Source organism: Aptenodytes forsteri, unplaced genomic scaffold (assembly GCF_000699145.1).
Source record: "Aptenodytes forsteri isolate BGI_AS27 unplaced genomic scaffold, ASM69914v1 Scaffold273, whole genome shotgun sequence".
NCBI lineage: Eukaryota > Metazoa > Chordata > Aves > Sphenisciformes > Spheniscidae > Aptenodytes > Aptenodytes forsteri.
This window is the reverse complement of record NW_008795041.1, coordinates 1,604,558-1,621,845: the sequence shown is the minus strand read 5'-3', so window position 1 is coordinate 1,621,845 and position 17,288 is coordinate 1,604,558. Positions and strand designations below refer to the sequence as shown.

Here is a 17,288-nt window from a genome sequence, read left to right as displayed (position 1 = left end):
CTCCAATTTGCAGACATGCATGAAGACATGAGATCATTAAAACACTTATAGAAATACTTTGTTTTTATAAATCCAGGTTTTTAACTAAGCCCAAATAATACTACAGTTCAGAAAATATGGCAATCTTTTGTGTAACAGAATGCTTAGATTGTCTGCTTAATCACCACAGAGACACTTCTTTTCATTAAGCTATAATAATGTCTTGGGTGCGTTCCTGGTCATGTGACAGCCAAAGCCAAAAAGAAAAAAAAAAATCTTCAGTTACGGCTTTTTCTCATGTTTTTCTGCCTTGCCGTTCCTTTTGAAAGACAATTTTGCATAGTCTCTGTAAAAAGTAATTTCAAAAGTCCTATTTGATTATTTTGTGCTAAGCTTTAAACCACCTTACAGTGTTTCTAGAGAAGTAGGTTTATTTTACTTAGCAGAGGAGGCCAAGTTACAGTGTGGAAACCATACATGAGTAGTTCGGGGCTTCTGAAAGTACAGACCTTCAGTAGCCATTATACATGCACACAGGACCATTATACATGCACACATTAATGCTATATGGGTGCTTCAGAATGAGCATCAGTGGTAGGTATATACCATAGGGTTGTCTTTGTTGCAGCTTCTCAAATAGGAGGAAAATTAGGGCAGTAACTTGGTAAGCCAGCTTTTTAGAATCATGTCTTGGTAGTTTAGAGTACCTGCCAGTAATTCATACTTTATTGGAACTAGTGTATGAACAGAGATTAGTCAAAATAAAAGATAAGCACAGATTATGACAGCTTTGTTACGTTAGTGCAGTAGAGAAGGGCTTTAGAGACCAGAAAGAAGTGGGTTTAAGACTCAGGCAGGAGAACCTTGATAGAAGACAGAGAGAGCACTTTGCATGCTCTGAAAGTATGTGTGCATGTTCAGCTTTTTGAGTTGACCTGTACATCTTTTCCTCAAGATTAAAACTAAAAAGGCGGTTTGCAGTTCTAACTTGGAAACATGTCTTATTTCCTCAGCAGTAAATATGGCTTGTTCTTTTTCAGTGTGTGTTTATGTCAACAAGCATGGAAATTCTGGGCCTCACCTGGATAAGAAGAAGGTTCAGCAGCTTCCAGATCACTTTGGACCAGGTCCTGTCAATGTGGTACTTCAGCAGGCTGTACAGGCTTGCGTGGATTGTGCCTATCAGTCCAAAACAGTCTTTGGATTTCTGAAATCTGGCCATCACGGAGGGGAAATGATAACTGGTATGTGAAGATGCTTTGTTTCTTCTGTTTCCTCACTTGGTTGCAATCTTGAAGTAGGGCAGAAGAACTGAAGTAGCTGTAATGAGCGTATATCACTTTTGTAACTATTTAAGCACAGTCAAGAAGGTATACTTGTGAACTCCTTTACTAAGAGAGTATTGGGGGGGTATGATTTCTTTCACTCTGGGTCCAGGATGATTTGAATAATTCTTTAAATAAGAATTTAGCAATAGCAGTGTGAAATTACATATGCACAGTACAGTTAGATTCTTATACTAAGTAGAGCTCATGCACCTCATTTAGCAGCCGTAGCCAAACATTTGTCAAGTAAACTCAGTACAAGTGAAGTATCAGCTTTATTAATTCAAGTCATTAGCATACTCTTATCCATACATAGTGTTTGTGTTCTTAATGCCGTAACCAAGTGGGTGAAAAGTTTCAAACTAATCTGTTTAGCTTCCAGGCAAGTGATTCCACATGTTAAAGTTGCTGCTGCTTCCCTTCCCCCATTGCCCGGAATTGTAGCAGTATCTTAGGTCAGTGTTCATGCACCTATGTCCCCTATTATGGAATAGGTTTATTTCTGCTACATATTAATGGCAGGTCTACACATAAATTATCTCTGTATCTCAAACTGAATAGCTGCTGCTTGACATTTTTTTCCTTCTAGGCTAGGAAATGTTCTATATAGGAGTTAGCACATCAATTCATATTTCCATCACTGGCGATAGAAAGACTTTGTGTTACTTTAATCTCCTTACATTAACCAGATGTGAAAGATGATTAGTGGAATACGGGTTCAATTAAATCCTCATGAAGATGTTGCTGTCTAACAATGTTTAAAAAGCAGCACCCCGACCTGTGTATAGCAGAACTACAGTAAGCCTTGCTTATGCGTCCCCATGAGTTGTTCACAAAATGGATGCTGCTTCTCTGCTGTGTAGTAAAGGTTTAATGGCATTGTATACGTGTGATTTTGAAACCCATATTGCTTTATTTTTGCAAGATATATGAAAGTTTATTAATACCTTGCTGTACCTAATTCAGACAAGTCAATTTTCTTGAAAAAAATGCACTGAGATGTGCATTGCCCGTATTCTGTTTGTGATTGTTTATCCTGAAGGACTAAATCGTAGGCCGGTGGCGTATCTGGGCTGTGACTGAGTAGTTGAAAATAATTATTTCACAGAGGAGAGAGAAATTTCAGAATCTTTATGTAGTTGTGGTTTGTTTACATTCAAAAATTTTGTACAAAAAGGAATTGCTGTTCTGCACGTGGCTTCACCCCAAGGCCTGGATTCAGAGAAACCAGCTCTGTAGCCCTGGATTTGAGGAACTTGGTGATGTGGACTGCTCCTGAAGCAGAGTCCAGGTCCAGGTGATAGCGAGCCACAAGACCCCAGTGGGTTTCCGGTGTTCTTGAGCTCTTGCATTCTCATCGGCTTGTCAAACAGGTTGCTGAGAAGCGGGTGAGCAAACACTCCCTGTCATTTTATCAAAAATTTGTGTGTGATGTATTTTGAGAAGCATAAAATGTGACTTAGGTTAATGTAGCACATGACAACCAGCTGTGCATGTGAACAGTAAGGAAAAAGAGGAAAGCTACAGTAGAATAAAATGAGGAATTACAGAATGAAATTGTGAGTGTTTTCTTGTAGAGTTTTTGTTTGAAAGTGGTTTTGGAGTGTGATTTGTTGTTCAGGTTTTTGGTGTTGTGGTTTTTTTTTTTTAGACAAAAAAAAATATGTTGCAGCAGAGAATAAGCAAAGAAATAGAAATCTTTTGTGGACTGATACTTTCATGACGAGTATTATACCTGCCATAGGGGGAAACTGTATGCTGATGAGGACGTGGATAAAATAATCTTGCTAGAATACATGTGAATAATTAGCAGGTTCTTTTGGTTCAGCTACCAAAGAAAATAGTTGTTTTAGATAGAATTGAATTTAGGATTTTTCCATCTTTTTTTACTCAAACAAAAGCACAAACCGTTTTATTTTTGCTTGATGCATAAGGTTTCAATTCGGGCAAATATACCTGAAATGAAATTAAAGGCTTGATTAGCAAGCCCACTAATGGTGGTGGTGGTGTCAGCCCCTTTTTTCTCCTTGTAGCGCAGAGACTATGGCGTTTGGTGGGATGAAATAGACTGAGGCTCAGATAAATCTTCTCAAGCAGAGAATTAAAATCATACTCTTGGGTGAGTTTCTTTACTATCAGACAAACACATTTCTTCTGTAGTTTAGCTCTCAGCCTTTCTCCTGGCTTGAACTTGGTATTTAAAACATACTAACACAATGGAAGGTTGAAGAAATGAGAATGACTCTTTTTCCCAGGGGCTGGGATTGCACACACAAGCTCTAGTCCCTGTTTATTTGTCATTAAAGGCTGAGGGTATTGCACCTCAGAAGTACTCCTTTTTATTTTTTCCCCTAGCATTTATCTGGGAAGTAAGAGGCTTATGTTGTCCCCAAGCAGAGCAGACAGTTGAGCCTGTGGATCTGGATCCCACACCCTTGGTTGGAGTTCGTATGGTTGCCCTCAGGTGTTACAGTATGAGGGAGCTGTGTTTGCACTGAATCTTCGTTTGTGGATTTTTCTCATGGTATGGTCCTGCTGGGGCAGTCACGTTGCCTCAGCTGTTTCTTGCTTTACCCTCCTGACAACTCTAAGATAATATTGTTCTTTTCAGTGCTTCTTCTCAAAATGAGAAATTAAGGTGTGGACAATAAGTGATTTCCCCAAGGTCATATAAGAAGATCTGTAAGGCTATTATAAAGCATTTTAAATTTTTGCTGTAGCTGACTACTACCTTGCAGTACATTTGTCAGGAGATCAGGCTGTGCTAGGTCTCACAGCCCATTTGCTCTCCAGAACTGGTTGAGTTCCAAGCAAAAATTTGCCTTTGGAGACCCCTTGCCCAAACAGGAGGTAGAGGACCTTGTGTCTGAGCCACATGTGGGACTGTGAATCATTAGCATTTCATTTGAACGTTGGGGCCTGGAAAAACTGAATGGGCTATGGAAACATGTTGGTCTGGGATTTGTCCCTGTAGTACTGACTCTTAAACTCTAAGCACTTGCATTGGGTCAGTCTGTCACGAAAGCAGATGAGAGAGGTAGCATATTGTTGTTGATGCTAGCTGGTTAACTTGCATTAACTCTAATCAGAAGCTTCCTTACATCAACAGTCTAAGTAACTGACACTTCTGATTTCCTAAGGAAGCCTAAATTATGCTAAACTTGGGCGTTTTCTTTGGTTTTGTGTATATTATCTGTCTCTTTTGTAACACAATATGGAAGTGTTCCTTAATTCAGATCTGTGAATAAAGGCTTTCTTGTCATTTCTGGGTTTTGTGGTGTTTTTTGTTTTTTGGTGTTATCTTTTTTAAATGCATCTGCTACCAACAAAATGTCGTCCTTTAAAGCTCTACTTATCGTTTGGAAACTTATGTTAACAACAGAAAGCTGCTTGACAAGGCTGAAAACCAAGATGACAAATTGATACAAAACCTTGGTGTTTATGCTGCTTCTTTCTAGCCTTAAGCTTAAGTTACAAGTTTGTTCCTGCTTTGTCGTAATGTCTTTCTAATCAGAAGTAACTAAAAGTTTCAGCTAATGTAATGGTAGTTATTTATCTGTATATTGGTAGTATCGAGTCTTTTCAAAAATCTTACTAATTTTCCACAAAAAAGGAAAATATCATCAGCTGCAACACTCTGTTTCAGGGGCAAGGAAGGAGGTCAACAAGTAAAAGACATACGCACATGTCCAGGCTCTTTGTAATTACTCAGTTTAAAAGACACCAGATCCATTTGTGGCTGTTGTGGTATCTCTGCCACCTAGCTCCTGTTGAAATAAATGGGAGCTTGACCACTGTAGTGTTGACAGCAGGATAGATTTCTCTAGTGATAAAATAGCAAATGGCAAAACAGTTTCTGTAGTCAGAATTTCAATGGTAATGGATGCCATGCCAGCACATTACCACAAGTATGCTCAGTTCAGTTAGAAACTGAGCAAAAAAATCTTACAGTTGTTTGCTTCCTTTTTTTTTTTTTTAATTTTGTGGGTTTTTTTAGCAAGTACTGTAAAGGGTCTTTTCTGTATCTCCTGCAATAGCTTGCTGTTTTATAAGCAAACAACAGAAATTAGACGTAAGGTTTTGGTGATGAGGGAATAGTTGCAAGTTTTGTTATGCTGGGGTGAATCCAAAATTATTAAAATAAGTTCCCACAGAGCTGGCACGGATCCATCGGAAGGTAAAATCAGTCCTTTGGATGTAAATTTGTTAAACTACCAGAATGATTGTTTACTCCTCTCATGTCTTGTGTGGTTTAGATCAAATCTGGATGTCTTCTCCTTTAAGTTAATGATGGTATTTTACTATACTTCATGATGCTTGGGGGGTGTTTGACATCATCTTCTTATTCACAGCTTCCTTTGATGGGGAAAAGCACGCCATCAGTCTTCCTTCTGTAAACAGCGCATCGTTTGTCCTACGCTTCTTGGAGAAACTCTGCCACAGCCTGCAGTGTGATAATCTCTTTAGTAGCCAGCCTTTCAGCCCTTACATGGGATGTACACATAGTCCTACAGAGTATGATAGGAACAAACCAGGTACTGTTAAACAACTGTTATTTTCAAGTGCTGATAGTTTTGAGAAGTGTGGTGACTTTATAAAATGTAACTTTTTAATCTGTCTTCCTATGACGTGAATTGCTTGAAATGAATACGCTTCAGTTCTTAGTGAATTGGTTCTGGTGCGGTAGTGCTTTGACAGGATGGGATAGCTCATACCACATATGCAGAAATCATTTTGTTCAGCAGACTCCTCCTTGTAGCCAAGCTAGGAAACATATGTATTGTACCACTGTGATACTGCTAAAAGGACAAGCTCAAAACTTCACATCTCATTTGTTAAATTTATGTTCGGATCATAAAATAAACTTACAAAAAGATACTTACTACCTTACAAGAAGGGGCTTGCACTGAAAGCCCATTCAGCCTGGCCCTTCCCACACCAGTAAAAGGTCCTTTCTTCCCTCTTTATTCACCTTATTCAGTAGTGGCTTCAAAAATTTTACATTCTACTATGTACAGTCCAGTCTTCTCGTAGAAAAGGTGGGTTTTGCAGGTGGCTGTTTGTGATATTTTGTATGAGGCCAATTTCTTTGACTGCTGCACCGGGGGCGTAGAGTGAGGGGGAAATGAAAGATCTCCCATCAGGTTGTTTGCAGGGCCTGGTATTACGAGTCCCAGCCCAAGGGTTACCAGAAGCCATGGCTGAGAAATCCTTGATGTCAGGGCAATTTCAGAAGATTCATATTGGGTGTGAAGCTTCCTCACAGCTGTCTAATAGCCGAGTCTGTCTTCCGGGTGCTGCTTTAGAAAAGAAATTTTTTTTTTTTTTTTCCTTTCCAATGGAGAAATTATGTTTATAATTCTGTCATATGTAAGTCATTGGTTTTAACTCTTTTCAGAAAAGTAGCCAGGGTCAAGGTAATTTGGGTGATGACAGTATAAACTAAGCTGTACTTCAGGTTTGAAAGTTTGTATCGAAATGACTGAGTCTGTGTGACACAAGAAACTGAAATGTAACCTGGTGAATGGCTGATGTATGTCTTTGCTTTTGTCCCTGAACTTTCCCCATGAGCAGCTTTATGCTAGAATAATAGGTGGTGACTTTCCTCTTCACAGCAAAAGAAGAAATACCTGAAAATAGGAGCGCTAAACGATACTCTCAGGACTCTCCACCATATACTGCTTCTCTTTCCCCTAAGCTTCCCAGAAATGATGCTCATCCATCTGAAGGTAATTACATTATGTCGGGATTATATATGAGGATTATTTATGGTTTCAGTATTTCCAGTCAAAAAGGACTGAGTTCAACGTATGTGTCTGGTTTGTCTCTAGCCTTTGACAGGTCAGGGTGAAAGTATGTTAATTATTGATCACTGGCACAGATTTTGCACTTAGGGAAGATCTACTGCAAGTTCCAGCAGTCCTTGTCCTAAACCTGCTAGCCTTTTTTGTGAAGGGGCTCAGGCAAATTCGTGAGGGATGAAGCCTCCTGCTTCGTATATGGCTATTTAGCAGAAAACCATTTGCCTCAAAATGGATTAGGAGATAAACTGGAAACAACTCTTAACTCTAGGCTGGGGCCATTAAGTGAATAAGGGTGTAGCTTGATGGTACAATTCAGCTGAGTTTATGGCTAGCTGCCACTGAAAGTTGTGCTGCTCCTGCTTTCCTTGCCTCCTTGTCCCTGCAGTGGGTCCCAGGCCCCCCAGCTGGGTGGTGAGCTGAACCGGTGAGCAAAAGCACAGAAAACATTTTGGTGAAGCAAAGAGTAGTTTGCTGTTTACTTCTCTGTACTGACTCACCGTGGACTCAGATGAGCACAGGGAAGGGTTGAATAAAATGCAGCTGTGGCCAGGGGAGCAGCGAAGCCTCCCTGTGGCAGCTGGCTGTTAGATTGATTTAGCTCACTGATGAATAGCACCTTTTCCTGCGCTGCAGCTCAGCTGCAGTAACTGAGCACGTGTCTAGTCTTAGTCTGCCTCAGATCTGAAGTAAAGCATCTAGGTTTAAACCTCAGTGAGAAAGACTTACGAAAATGTGGGGTTTTTTTACTCTGCATTTGCTACTTAACTTGTTGATGTTGACTCATCCCATCTGATACATACTTTCTCTTGCTGCAAGATATTTCCAAAGGCTTTTTTGAAGTAAAATGGGGATTAGTTATTTCTTCCTTCGTATTTTTTTTTTCCTCTTTTTGGAGATCCTGGGGGCATTTTGTGCCTGTTAGGATCAGTGGGGGCAGAATAATCTCTTTTTCTGTGCAGATTAAAAAGTCGTAGGATTACAGTTAAAGCAGAAAAAAAATATAAAATTAAAATCCACAAAATGATAGATTATTTAAAATGGTACATCTTATTATTTTATATCTATGTAGCGTATTCACTTCTGTGTATATAATAACAGCAGCAGGAAATACAGTTCTGCATTGATTATTGATTTCTGTGTTTTTCCAAAAGGAATAATGTTTTAATTCCACAGATATATTGTACGCCTAAGTCAGATATTTCTGGTGGGTAACTTAATAATTGTAGAGCACTTAATTATACTCAAATGAAGTTGTTTCAGCTGGAGCAAAACAAATGTTTGAGTAGATCTGCATTATCTCGTAAGAAATCTTCCTCAAAGTAAACATGCATGCACATACTGCTTTTTAATCCTTGTTTGCTAATGGATCTCTTTTACAGATGAAGTCAGTGTACTCCTTAAAATACATTTTAAGATCAATAGTTCATTATAAAGTGCAGTTATGTGGATAAAAAATAATTGAAATAAGTGTTTTGCCATGGTTTCAGCGGTTTGAATTTGTACTCTGTGCATTTCAAGAGGCAAAATGTTCTCTAGTGTTGTGTGTTTCCCATTAGGGCAATGTCCTCTGCTGAAAATCTGGAGGTAATTTTATAGTGGTCAGTCATGGGTTGGTTAGCAAGAAAGATCTGCCCCCAAAAAGTTCTGGTTCCATTGAGACATAGTTGTCTTGAAATAGTCGATTTGAAATATCATTTGAAGGCGAAAAGGAGTAATTGTGGGAAAGGGTCTTTCAAACAGCTCATTTTCCTTCTGATCTGCTCAGAGATACGTTTTACAGATTTTACTCTTTCCTGCTCACTAACAGTTTCTTCTTAAAGTTATGAAAGATAAGAGGGGGTGGAATAACTCAGCCTCCCTCCCCCTGAAAACAGAGTGTTCTTACTACTGTGGATGATTACATCATTCCGGTTATGTATGAGGCAGAACAACTGGCTTCTAATTCCCAGAGGAGCTTCAAGAAAACAAAACATCTGATTCCTGCTAAGGCCTTCAGTGTTTAAACCGTCTGTCATCCTTACATTTGAAACATAAGGCCTTTTTATTGGCCTTTTATTAATCTACGCAGAGATCAAGCAGTCTGCAGTGGAACCTCCTGTCTCTTTCCATACCACAGTTATTCACAGGTGCTCAAAAAGTTGAGGTAGAAGTGTGTCATTCATTGCTCCGTGGATTGCAAAGCTCCGTTTGCTAGATGGTGATTTTGAATCAGCTGTCATATCAGTTGACCACTTTTTTTGACAAGATTGCAGCTGCGTTTTGTTTGTAGAGAAGCTAGATGTATGGAAAGGGAAGTGGATTGGACACTATAGTTGCTGAACAGAAACACCTTCTCTAAAAGATGATGGCCCTGGGAAATAGGCCGGCTCTTCCACCTTGTGCATGTGAATTGAGAATTTACAATAAGACAAATTCGAATGCTGGTATCTTGGGGAAAAAAAGCAGAGTTGATCTTTCCCAGCCCTATTGTTTACTTTAGGATATATAACATCAGTGAGAAATCTGGGATATAATTAGAATAAATACAATTAAATTCTGTTGCAATACAGTCAATTTTAAAAATCTTTGTGTCTTCAGAAATCTTGACAAGGATTACATAAAACAATTATTTTAAAAAAGCCCTATATTTGGGACCTCTGCATTTTTACTATAACTACAAAAAGGTTTTTTCTTAAGACATTACATGGAGTTGGCTGGTACATGCTTAAATACTCTAGTTGAAACTTTCTGCTGGGGAGCATTGTCTCCATTGTTTCATCCTACCTTTCAAGACTTCTGAAATCTGAATCTACAGGTTCAGTCAGTTAAACATTAGACTCCTTCATATAGCTTTGCTGTAACCATTTAAAGTATCACCTCTGCCTTTCGGTCTTGGACTGAGATTTCTGTTAGTGGTTTCATTCTCCACAGTTCTAATTTTCCCTTGGTCGGCTACCCTTTAATTTTATAGTGCGTATCATTGACTACATCTCTTAAAGTCTCTCTGAAATTCTGTAGAATGATGGCTTTTGTTTTTCGTTTTGGTAAGTTGCTGTAACTACTTCAAGCTGACAAGTGTGAAGAAGTTAGTTTTCTTGTTTGTTTTCTTTGAAAACCTCAATAGCTGCTTCTTTGCTTTTGTGATTGAAATCTAACAAACTAGAAGGTTTTGCAGTGGTTGTTTTGAGGGTTGTATATGTGAAAGAGAAGGGCTTGCGTCCATAAAAGCTGCTTTATTCCACGACTGTCAAGTTTAGTAAAAGAGGTTACATCGTCTTGCAGATCTTGCCTTACCAAATTCGCTAAGCAGGGAGCTGGCCCTCTCAGGGCCTTTGTTCCCTTTCAGGATTATGCTGTCTGAAGGCCAAAATACGCTTAACAGTTCTTCACTGCACTCCACTTTTAAACAGGTTTCAGCACAGAACCTAAGACCTCATGAAGCAAGTTGAAAACATGCTTGAGAAGCTCACTGGGTTTTTTAGGAAAATACTCTTCCTTTAGTTTCAATTGGGTATTCGCCCAAGAAATTCCTGAAAGTTTTCATATAAGAAGGGTAGTAAAAAGCTTATTTCAAGAACTTGTTTCACAGAACATACCAGTTGTTATCCCAAAGAATATGCTGCTTCACTAGCATATGTTTTATAACTTCACTAGAGTAATTTTCAAGACGGTAGCGTGGGGTTTACACTTCTGTGAACCTGTTAGCTATATTTTCCATCTCTTAACTCTCCTGCCAAAGCAGCATTTGTTTCATACAGATTTGTACATCGTGCTTCCAATTTCTTTCTCGAGCTAGATATTGGCCTGATGCAAACAGAGAAGAATATGTATGATTGCTAGAGAATGGAGTGGTGTTCTCATTGATTTGGGTTTTTCCCAGTCAGACCTGAATTCAGTTGATTGAGAGTGGAATTTTCAGTATTCAAGCAAACCTGGCTCCTGTCTCATGGCACAGGAAAAGGGACCCACTGAACTCTGCTCGTCTGGCTTAGAAACAGTATTGACAGTCTCTAAAAGTTCAGGAGTCTTCTAAGCGGGCGTTGTTTGTGTTTTGCAGAGTAGAAATTAGCGGATAAGTGATAAGAACTAAAAAGGGGAATGTTGTTTTACTTCCTTCCTGAGACCTGATTTTTTTTTTTAACTTACTTGGTGGGTTCAGTAATTTACATGTATCTTTAGCTTTCCAGAGTCTGTGCTTACAGACCCTGCCCTGTGCAAAGAGTTAACTGTATGTAGATACAGCGTGGTCCAAACGTGTTACGCTAGTGTGCCGTACCTGGCACTCATAGCCTTCTGTGGCTTTGCCTGTAACCCGTTCAATTTTTAATGACAGCCTCTGTGGCTGAACATGTTGGATCTAGAGATGATAATTGTCCACTTGTTTTGTTTATGAAGTTAGTGACTCCCTCTGCTGTTTAGAACAAATTAAACAATTGTTAGTTAACATGAGAGTTTTTATTTATGTTAAAAATGTCTTGCAAGATAAACGTAACACACTCTTAATGGTTAGCTTTTTGAGAATAAAAGATAATGAAAATACTTGACTAAGATTGCTTATGTATCAGTATTAATGTCAGACAATTTTACCTGAAAAAATTCCCTCTGTCACTTCCCTGTTCATAGTATTTAACAAATACAACTGAAATGATTTATGGATGACAGTCTTAAACTTGACGTATTAAACCTTTTGCTACAAAAAATGTTTTAAAAATACAGTAAGAGCCCAATGATTACCTGAGGAAAAGGGGCAGACATCCAGCAGCAGTGATTGCCTCACAGGAGATCTGTTAACAGGTTTACAATCCGTCAGTATCTTCAAGAGAGCATAGCAAGGAGTTAAATAACAAAGGTATAATGTCCATCACTTTGAACATATTGACACTTGCTTTTTGTGTAGCAGAAACATTACCTGTAGAAGAAAACAGCACTTCCAAAGAACACCGATTTTCTGAGGACTCTATGGATTCCGCACTTAGTTCTGTAAATCCTTCAAGCCCGACCCGTCGAAATTCCACGGAATATTGTACTTCAGGGAGTGCAGCATATTACAGAAATTCCCTTCAGCCAGTGACTGCTACCTCAAATTCAGCCCCAATCCTGCGCAGGCTGTCCTTGAGCTCCGCTGGGAGCAGCGGTTACTATGAAGTTAGTAGGAATCGAATACAGAGGCGGATTGAAGGTATGCTATATAACTAAACTTTCCAAAGTATATAACTGCTTTTATTAATGTACAAAGTCTGAGAGTTATGAATAAAGAAGTTCTTTGCCATAGAAAAGCTTGCATGTGGAGTGAAATATTGTGCTGTTGCCAAGCATGTCAGGCTTGCTAACGTAACTGCAAATGCAGAACTTAAGCCTGTTAGAACTAATACTGCAGTGCAAGCCGGAGCGGGGGGTCTTGCCTGCTGCACCTCCCTCTCACTGCTGTTATGGACCCTGCAGGAGGCCAGACCGAGGAGGGCTAGTTATATGCAGCTCACTTCCTGACCATCTTATCAACTATTACTGGGTTGCTGAAATATGGGGATAGGGTTTCCTCCTGTCCCTCCCTCTGTCTGCACAGCTTAACTTGTCTTTGCCACATTCCCAATTAATGGCATCTTGGGACCCAGGAGCCAAGTACAAGTCGAACTAATCCCTCTAGGTATGTCATAGTGCTAATGTTTATGCTGCTGTAATATTTGCAGTTATATATGGCATTTAAAGACAAACGGAACAGTTCAGTATTATTTGGAGGAAAACAGAACATCTTTCATTTTAATATATTGCAAAGAATGCATAATAAAAGCCACATGTTAATATTAAGAATGTCTTATGTAAAATGAAATGTGTTATCCCTGTACAGACTAGTGATACTTCTTCCTTTCACAATATTTTTATAATAAAAGCTGCAAGTTCCACAACTGGACCGGATCTGAATTCACTAAAAAGGGAACCTTCAAGAATATTGAATAAGGATCCTTCCACCTGGTCAATAGAGGAAGTAATGCGTTTTGTGAAAGAAGCTGATCCACAGGCACTAGCTCCACATGCAGAACTCTTTAGGAGACATGTATGATGCACATCCATTCTGTTCGAGTAGATTGCGTGTCGCGTTAATCTCTTAAAATACAACTTTCGTGTCTATCACTCTATTTGCAATTTAAGGTAGAATAGAGTCTACTCATATATTAGAGGGAGGCTGAAAAATATTTTTCTGTCTGAAACTCCTCCTGCAGTGTATTTTCTCTGTGTTCCAGTCTTGTTAGACTAAAGTAAATACCCACTGCTTTCCAGCTTATATGGAATAATGCCATATAAGTACTGGAAGTATCCAAGTTCTAATGGCCAACATCCATGGTACCCCCGTCATCCCTGGTACCTCTAGAGAAGAGGACATTCTCATGTACAGTATGGGCATTTGGCCTACATAGACAGCACCTCTCTTAGACAATCTGTTTTGGAGACTGATTATCCTGAAGTAGAGATGCTGTTATGCCTCATTAACTTTACATTTGGTCATTAATACTAAAATTCAGAGAATCAATTGAAATGTTGAATTCATCTGTTTTGAAAAACAATGTGTAGGGTTTCATAACATCTAACTAGATGCTGTCTTTAGGGAGATAAACTGTCAGTTTCTCTGTACTGTTTTTGGTCTCCCCTCTTCCTTCTCACTGTGCTTTTCTATGGCAGGTTGCTCAGCAAAGAGCTGCTTTCTTATTTCATTGTACATATGGCCCTCCAAAAAGCGGTTGGCTTTTTCTTTAGTAGTATTTCACCCTGGTTCTGCACCAGCTCCTACTAACAGTTAAATCTCAGAGTAAGCTGAATTGGAAGGAAAACTCAAAATAACTTGTAATGGAGCTTCCTGTCTTATGTTTTATTCTTAGTTGTATAACAAGACTAAATGTCACTTGTTTTGTCAGGTTTATGTTTAAAAAAAAAAAAAGACAGAGTGGTTTTCTTTATGGTGTTTTAAGGAACTAATTGCCTGTCTACAGTATGTAATGCTACTAAGAGCTTAGGACTGTCACATTTCAGCAGCTTCTCAGCCAGGCAGTTGAAATCTGACTAAGTTGTCTTTGGTCTTGATCCTAACAATCTGTCTGGTTTAACTTGGACATAGATCTGTCTTATTTCACAGATTTAGATGGTCTGTAACCCCTTCCTCCGTGTGACTGTTTGCATGCGCATGCCAGAATCCTCCCACAGCTGTGTTCAAGGTTCAGTGCAAGGCCTCAGTGCTTGGATCATTTAATCTCTTAACTGCACAGACCTTCCTTTGCAACTTCTTTTTTTTTTTTTTTCTTTTTCTTTTCTCTTGACCCATTCACTTTTTTCCCCAGCTGGTACCTAATTTTGAGGGCTGTTTGGTCAGTTTCTTTTACTTACTATAATTTTCTTTAGCATCTTAAATACCTTAATCATACATTAAAAAAATACTAAAATGAATTCAGTTTCAGTGGCCATCTGTAAATATCAAATTATACTAAGTTACTGTTTTATATATAGTAGATAAATTTTTACTACAGTATAAACAAATACAGTGTACTTTCCAGTTTTACCATGAAGCTTGTTAAAGTAGTTATATGTTGTTGTGTTTATTCTCTTCCTTCTGCAGGAAATTGATGGGAAGGCACTACTCTTACTGAGAAGTGATATGATAATGAAATATATGGGACTGAAGCTGGGGCCTGCCCTAAAGTTGTGCTACCACATTGAAAGACTTAAACAAGGAAAGTACTAGCCAGTGGGGATACCACAAATACGTGTGTTCGTATCACACTAAGTTCTCAGGTTCACAGCCATTGCCTTTATTTGAAACTATTTTGCTGATATAAAGCATCTTTATTTTTTGAAAGTGCTCTCAAAATGTAAAAAAAGACATTCAGGATAAAGAGGGAGGGGAAAAAAAAATCTTTATTATGTTCTAGTATTTTGCAAACTATAAGTTTGCAGGGAAGGACAGTTGATCATACTGGGGCGGGCAGGTCAGGTAACGGTGCTCTCCGAATCCTGAAAAGTGCGTTCTCTGTTACAGACTTCAGCCAACGTGTTCACATTCAGAACCAAAACAGCTGAATCCCAAAGGAAAATAATAAAACAAACCAGCATCAGGTGTTAATAATTTTTACAGGGGTGGCTGTAAACTTTTATATTGCAAGAAAAATTTAAAATAGAAGATCTCATCTCTCTAGTGAATGCTGTGTCTGGTCCTCCAGCAGAGTAATACTCTAGTATGTTACTCTAGATTATTCTTCTTAGATTTCCATAAAGGGAATAACCATATGAATTGGTCATGGGGGATGGAGGTGTGGGGAGGGAAGGGTTATGGAGGAGAGGGCTTAATACAAATATAAGCTTTTATAAAGTGTGATTATCAGTCCTTTGGTAAGTTATGAGGACAAATGTACGGTATATTGTCAATTTATGCAGGCAATAAATATTTCTGTTTCATGGAGGCATATATTGGCTGTATAAACAGCCATTTCTGCGACAGACTGATTTAACCGGAACAACGCATCCACATTTTAAACATTCCATCTTTTTTCTAAGTTTGGCATGGATGTGTGTGTTCATGCTTTTTATAGATACACGTGTATGTGTCAGGGAAATACATACTATATATATAAAAATATACATACACACTGTACATATGTATTCAGTTTTTTAATGTGTACTTTGCACTGTGCCAGAGAGAACTGTACAATTTCTTGTTGTTTTTTTTTTACCAGTAAATTTAGTTGCGTACTACTTTCATATTCATTAGCACCTGTTTAATGTGTTGTCCATTCTTGGAGTCAGAAGGTGACAAACAATCAAAGAGTGTGTTTATTCATACAGGCGAGATCCCTGTACTATGCAATACTCTTGGTTATTCATCCCTTAACTCTGAGCCATACGTTCTGGTATATTTCTGGAAAGACACATTTTGTTCCAATGTTTTGGGCTATATTTCCTATAGGGAAGTGCTACTATGTAACCAATAAGCCTTTTTTGGGTAAAATTGGTGCTGTTTGTGTAAGCTGCAAGAATGAGTAGTGATAATAAAGCAGTTTGTTGTCACTGCCAATTGTAATATACATCAGGGACAAGAAAATATACTTTCTGTGTAGGAAACTGAATGTACTGTATGTAATAGTGCAAGTGATAATAACTATTTGCTAGGGAAGGTGTAGTCCTAAAATGGTAGGGTTTATTATATTTCTTACTGCCTTTTTATATGAAAGCATATAGTAGAAATGTATTTTTTACAAATTCCTTTTCTGAAAATGCCTTGCTTTACCAATAGTCTGATACTCCTCAGGTTTCAGCAGAGATACTGCTGCAAAATAATAAATTTTGTGGCTCACAAGTGTCAAAGTATTTTGTTAGTTTAAGTGACTGCAATGCAATTTTAATTTAGTGTGTCATTTGGACTTTGAGAATTGTTTTTATTATTACACCATTAGACATTTGACGCTAAAGGTTATCTATATTGATTTGTTTTGCATATCTTTTGTGGTGCATGTATGCTTAGATGAATAATACAAGCATGCTCTTTATAGTAAGAAAAGGTCAGAGCGTTGATTGGAGAAACAGAATATTTTCTTTGTGTTAGGAAAATACTGATTTGATTGTTGGTGTAACCATATGAAAGTTAGTTATATATCGAGGAAAACATCATGCCCCACATGTTCAGTATATTGTTTATACCTTACTTCTTCCATGCTTTATTATGCTGAATTTCAGAGTTCTTTAGCGTAAAAAAATCTTATATGATTTAAGTGGAAGTAATTGACTGAAAACAGTTTTCATTTTTTATGTTGCCATTGGTATAAGAAAAACAAAGATGTTTAAATTTTCTGTTCGGCCTTTATGGAATGACATTTTTGTACATGGCACTGTTATGGGTATAAATATTTGTTCAAGGCTTTCTGTGCACCTGTGTGCACAGGGATTACTGTGATGTCGCAGTACCAGAATTTCACCGTGTGCTATAGCGTGAGATTCAAGCGTTCAAAGTGTTGTAGCAGAATCTATTTTTTATTCTTTATTTTCAATGGGATATTCTTATCTATCAACAAAAATAAAATAGTTTGTTCATTGTTGTAACTGTCCGTTTTGTTTGATGTTGTGTATATGTGTGAGCGCTGTTTGCGTAGGCAAGGGTAGCTATCTTTTCTGGCATTTGGCAGTTCTTGGCAGTTCATGTAAACATCTGATGTAAGGCAGGTTT

At 38.3% G+C, this 17,288-nt stretch overlaps 1 protein-coding gene across 1 annotated transcript in view; it reads left to right on the top strand.

The window, feature by feature from the left end:
- SCML2 (sex comb on midleg-like 2 (Drosophila)) overlaps window positions 1–14,975 on the top strand; it is a 44,337-nt gene extending 29,362 nt beyond the window's left edge. Inside the window, exons 7-12 of the mRNA XM_009276884.2 lie at window positions 1,020–1,223; window positions 5,657–5,839; window positions 6,920–7,033; window positions 11,985–12,266; window positions 12,976–13,139; window positions 14,691–14,975. Coding sequence (XP_009275159.1) covers window positions 1,020–1,223; window positions 5,657–5,839; window positions 6,920–7,033; window positions 11,985–12,266; window positions 12,976–13,139; window positions 14,691–14,816 — 1,073 coding nt within the window. The 3' untranslated portion in view covers window positions 14,817–14,975. The remainder of the gene's footprint in view (window positions 1–1,019; window positions 1,224–5,656; window positions 5,840–6,919; window positions 7,034–11,984; window positions 12,267–12,975; window positions 13,140–14,690) is intronic.
- Window positions 14,976–17,288: the final 2,313 nt, after the last annotated feature.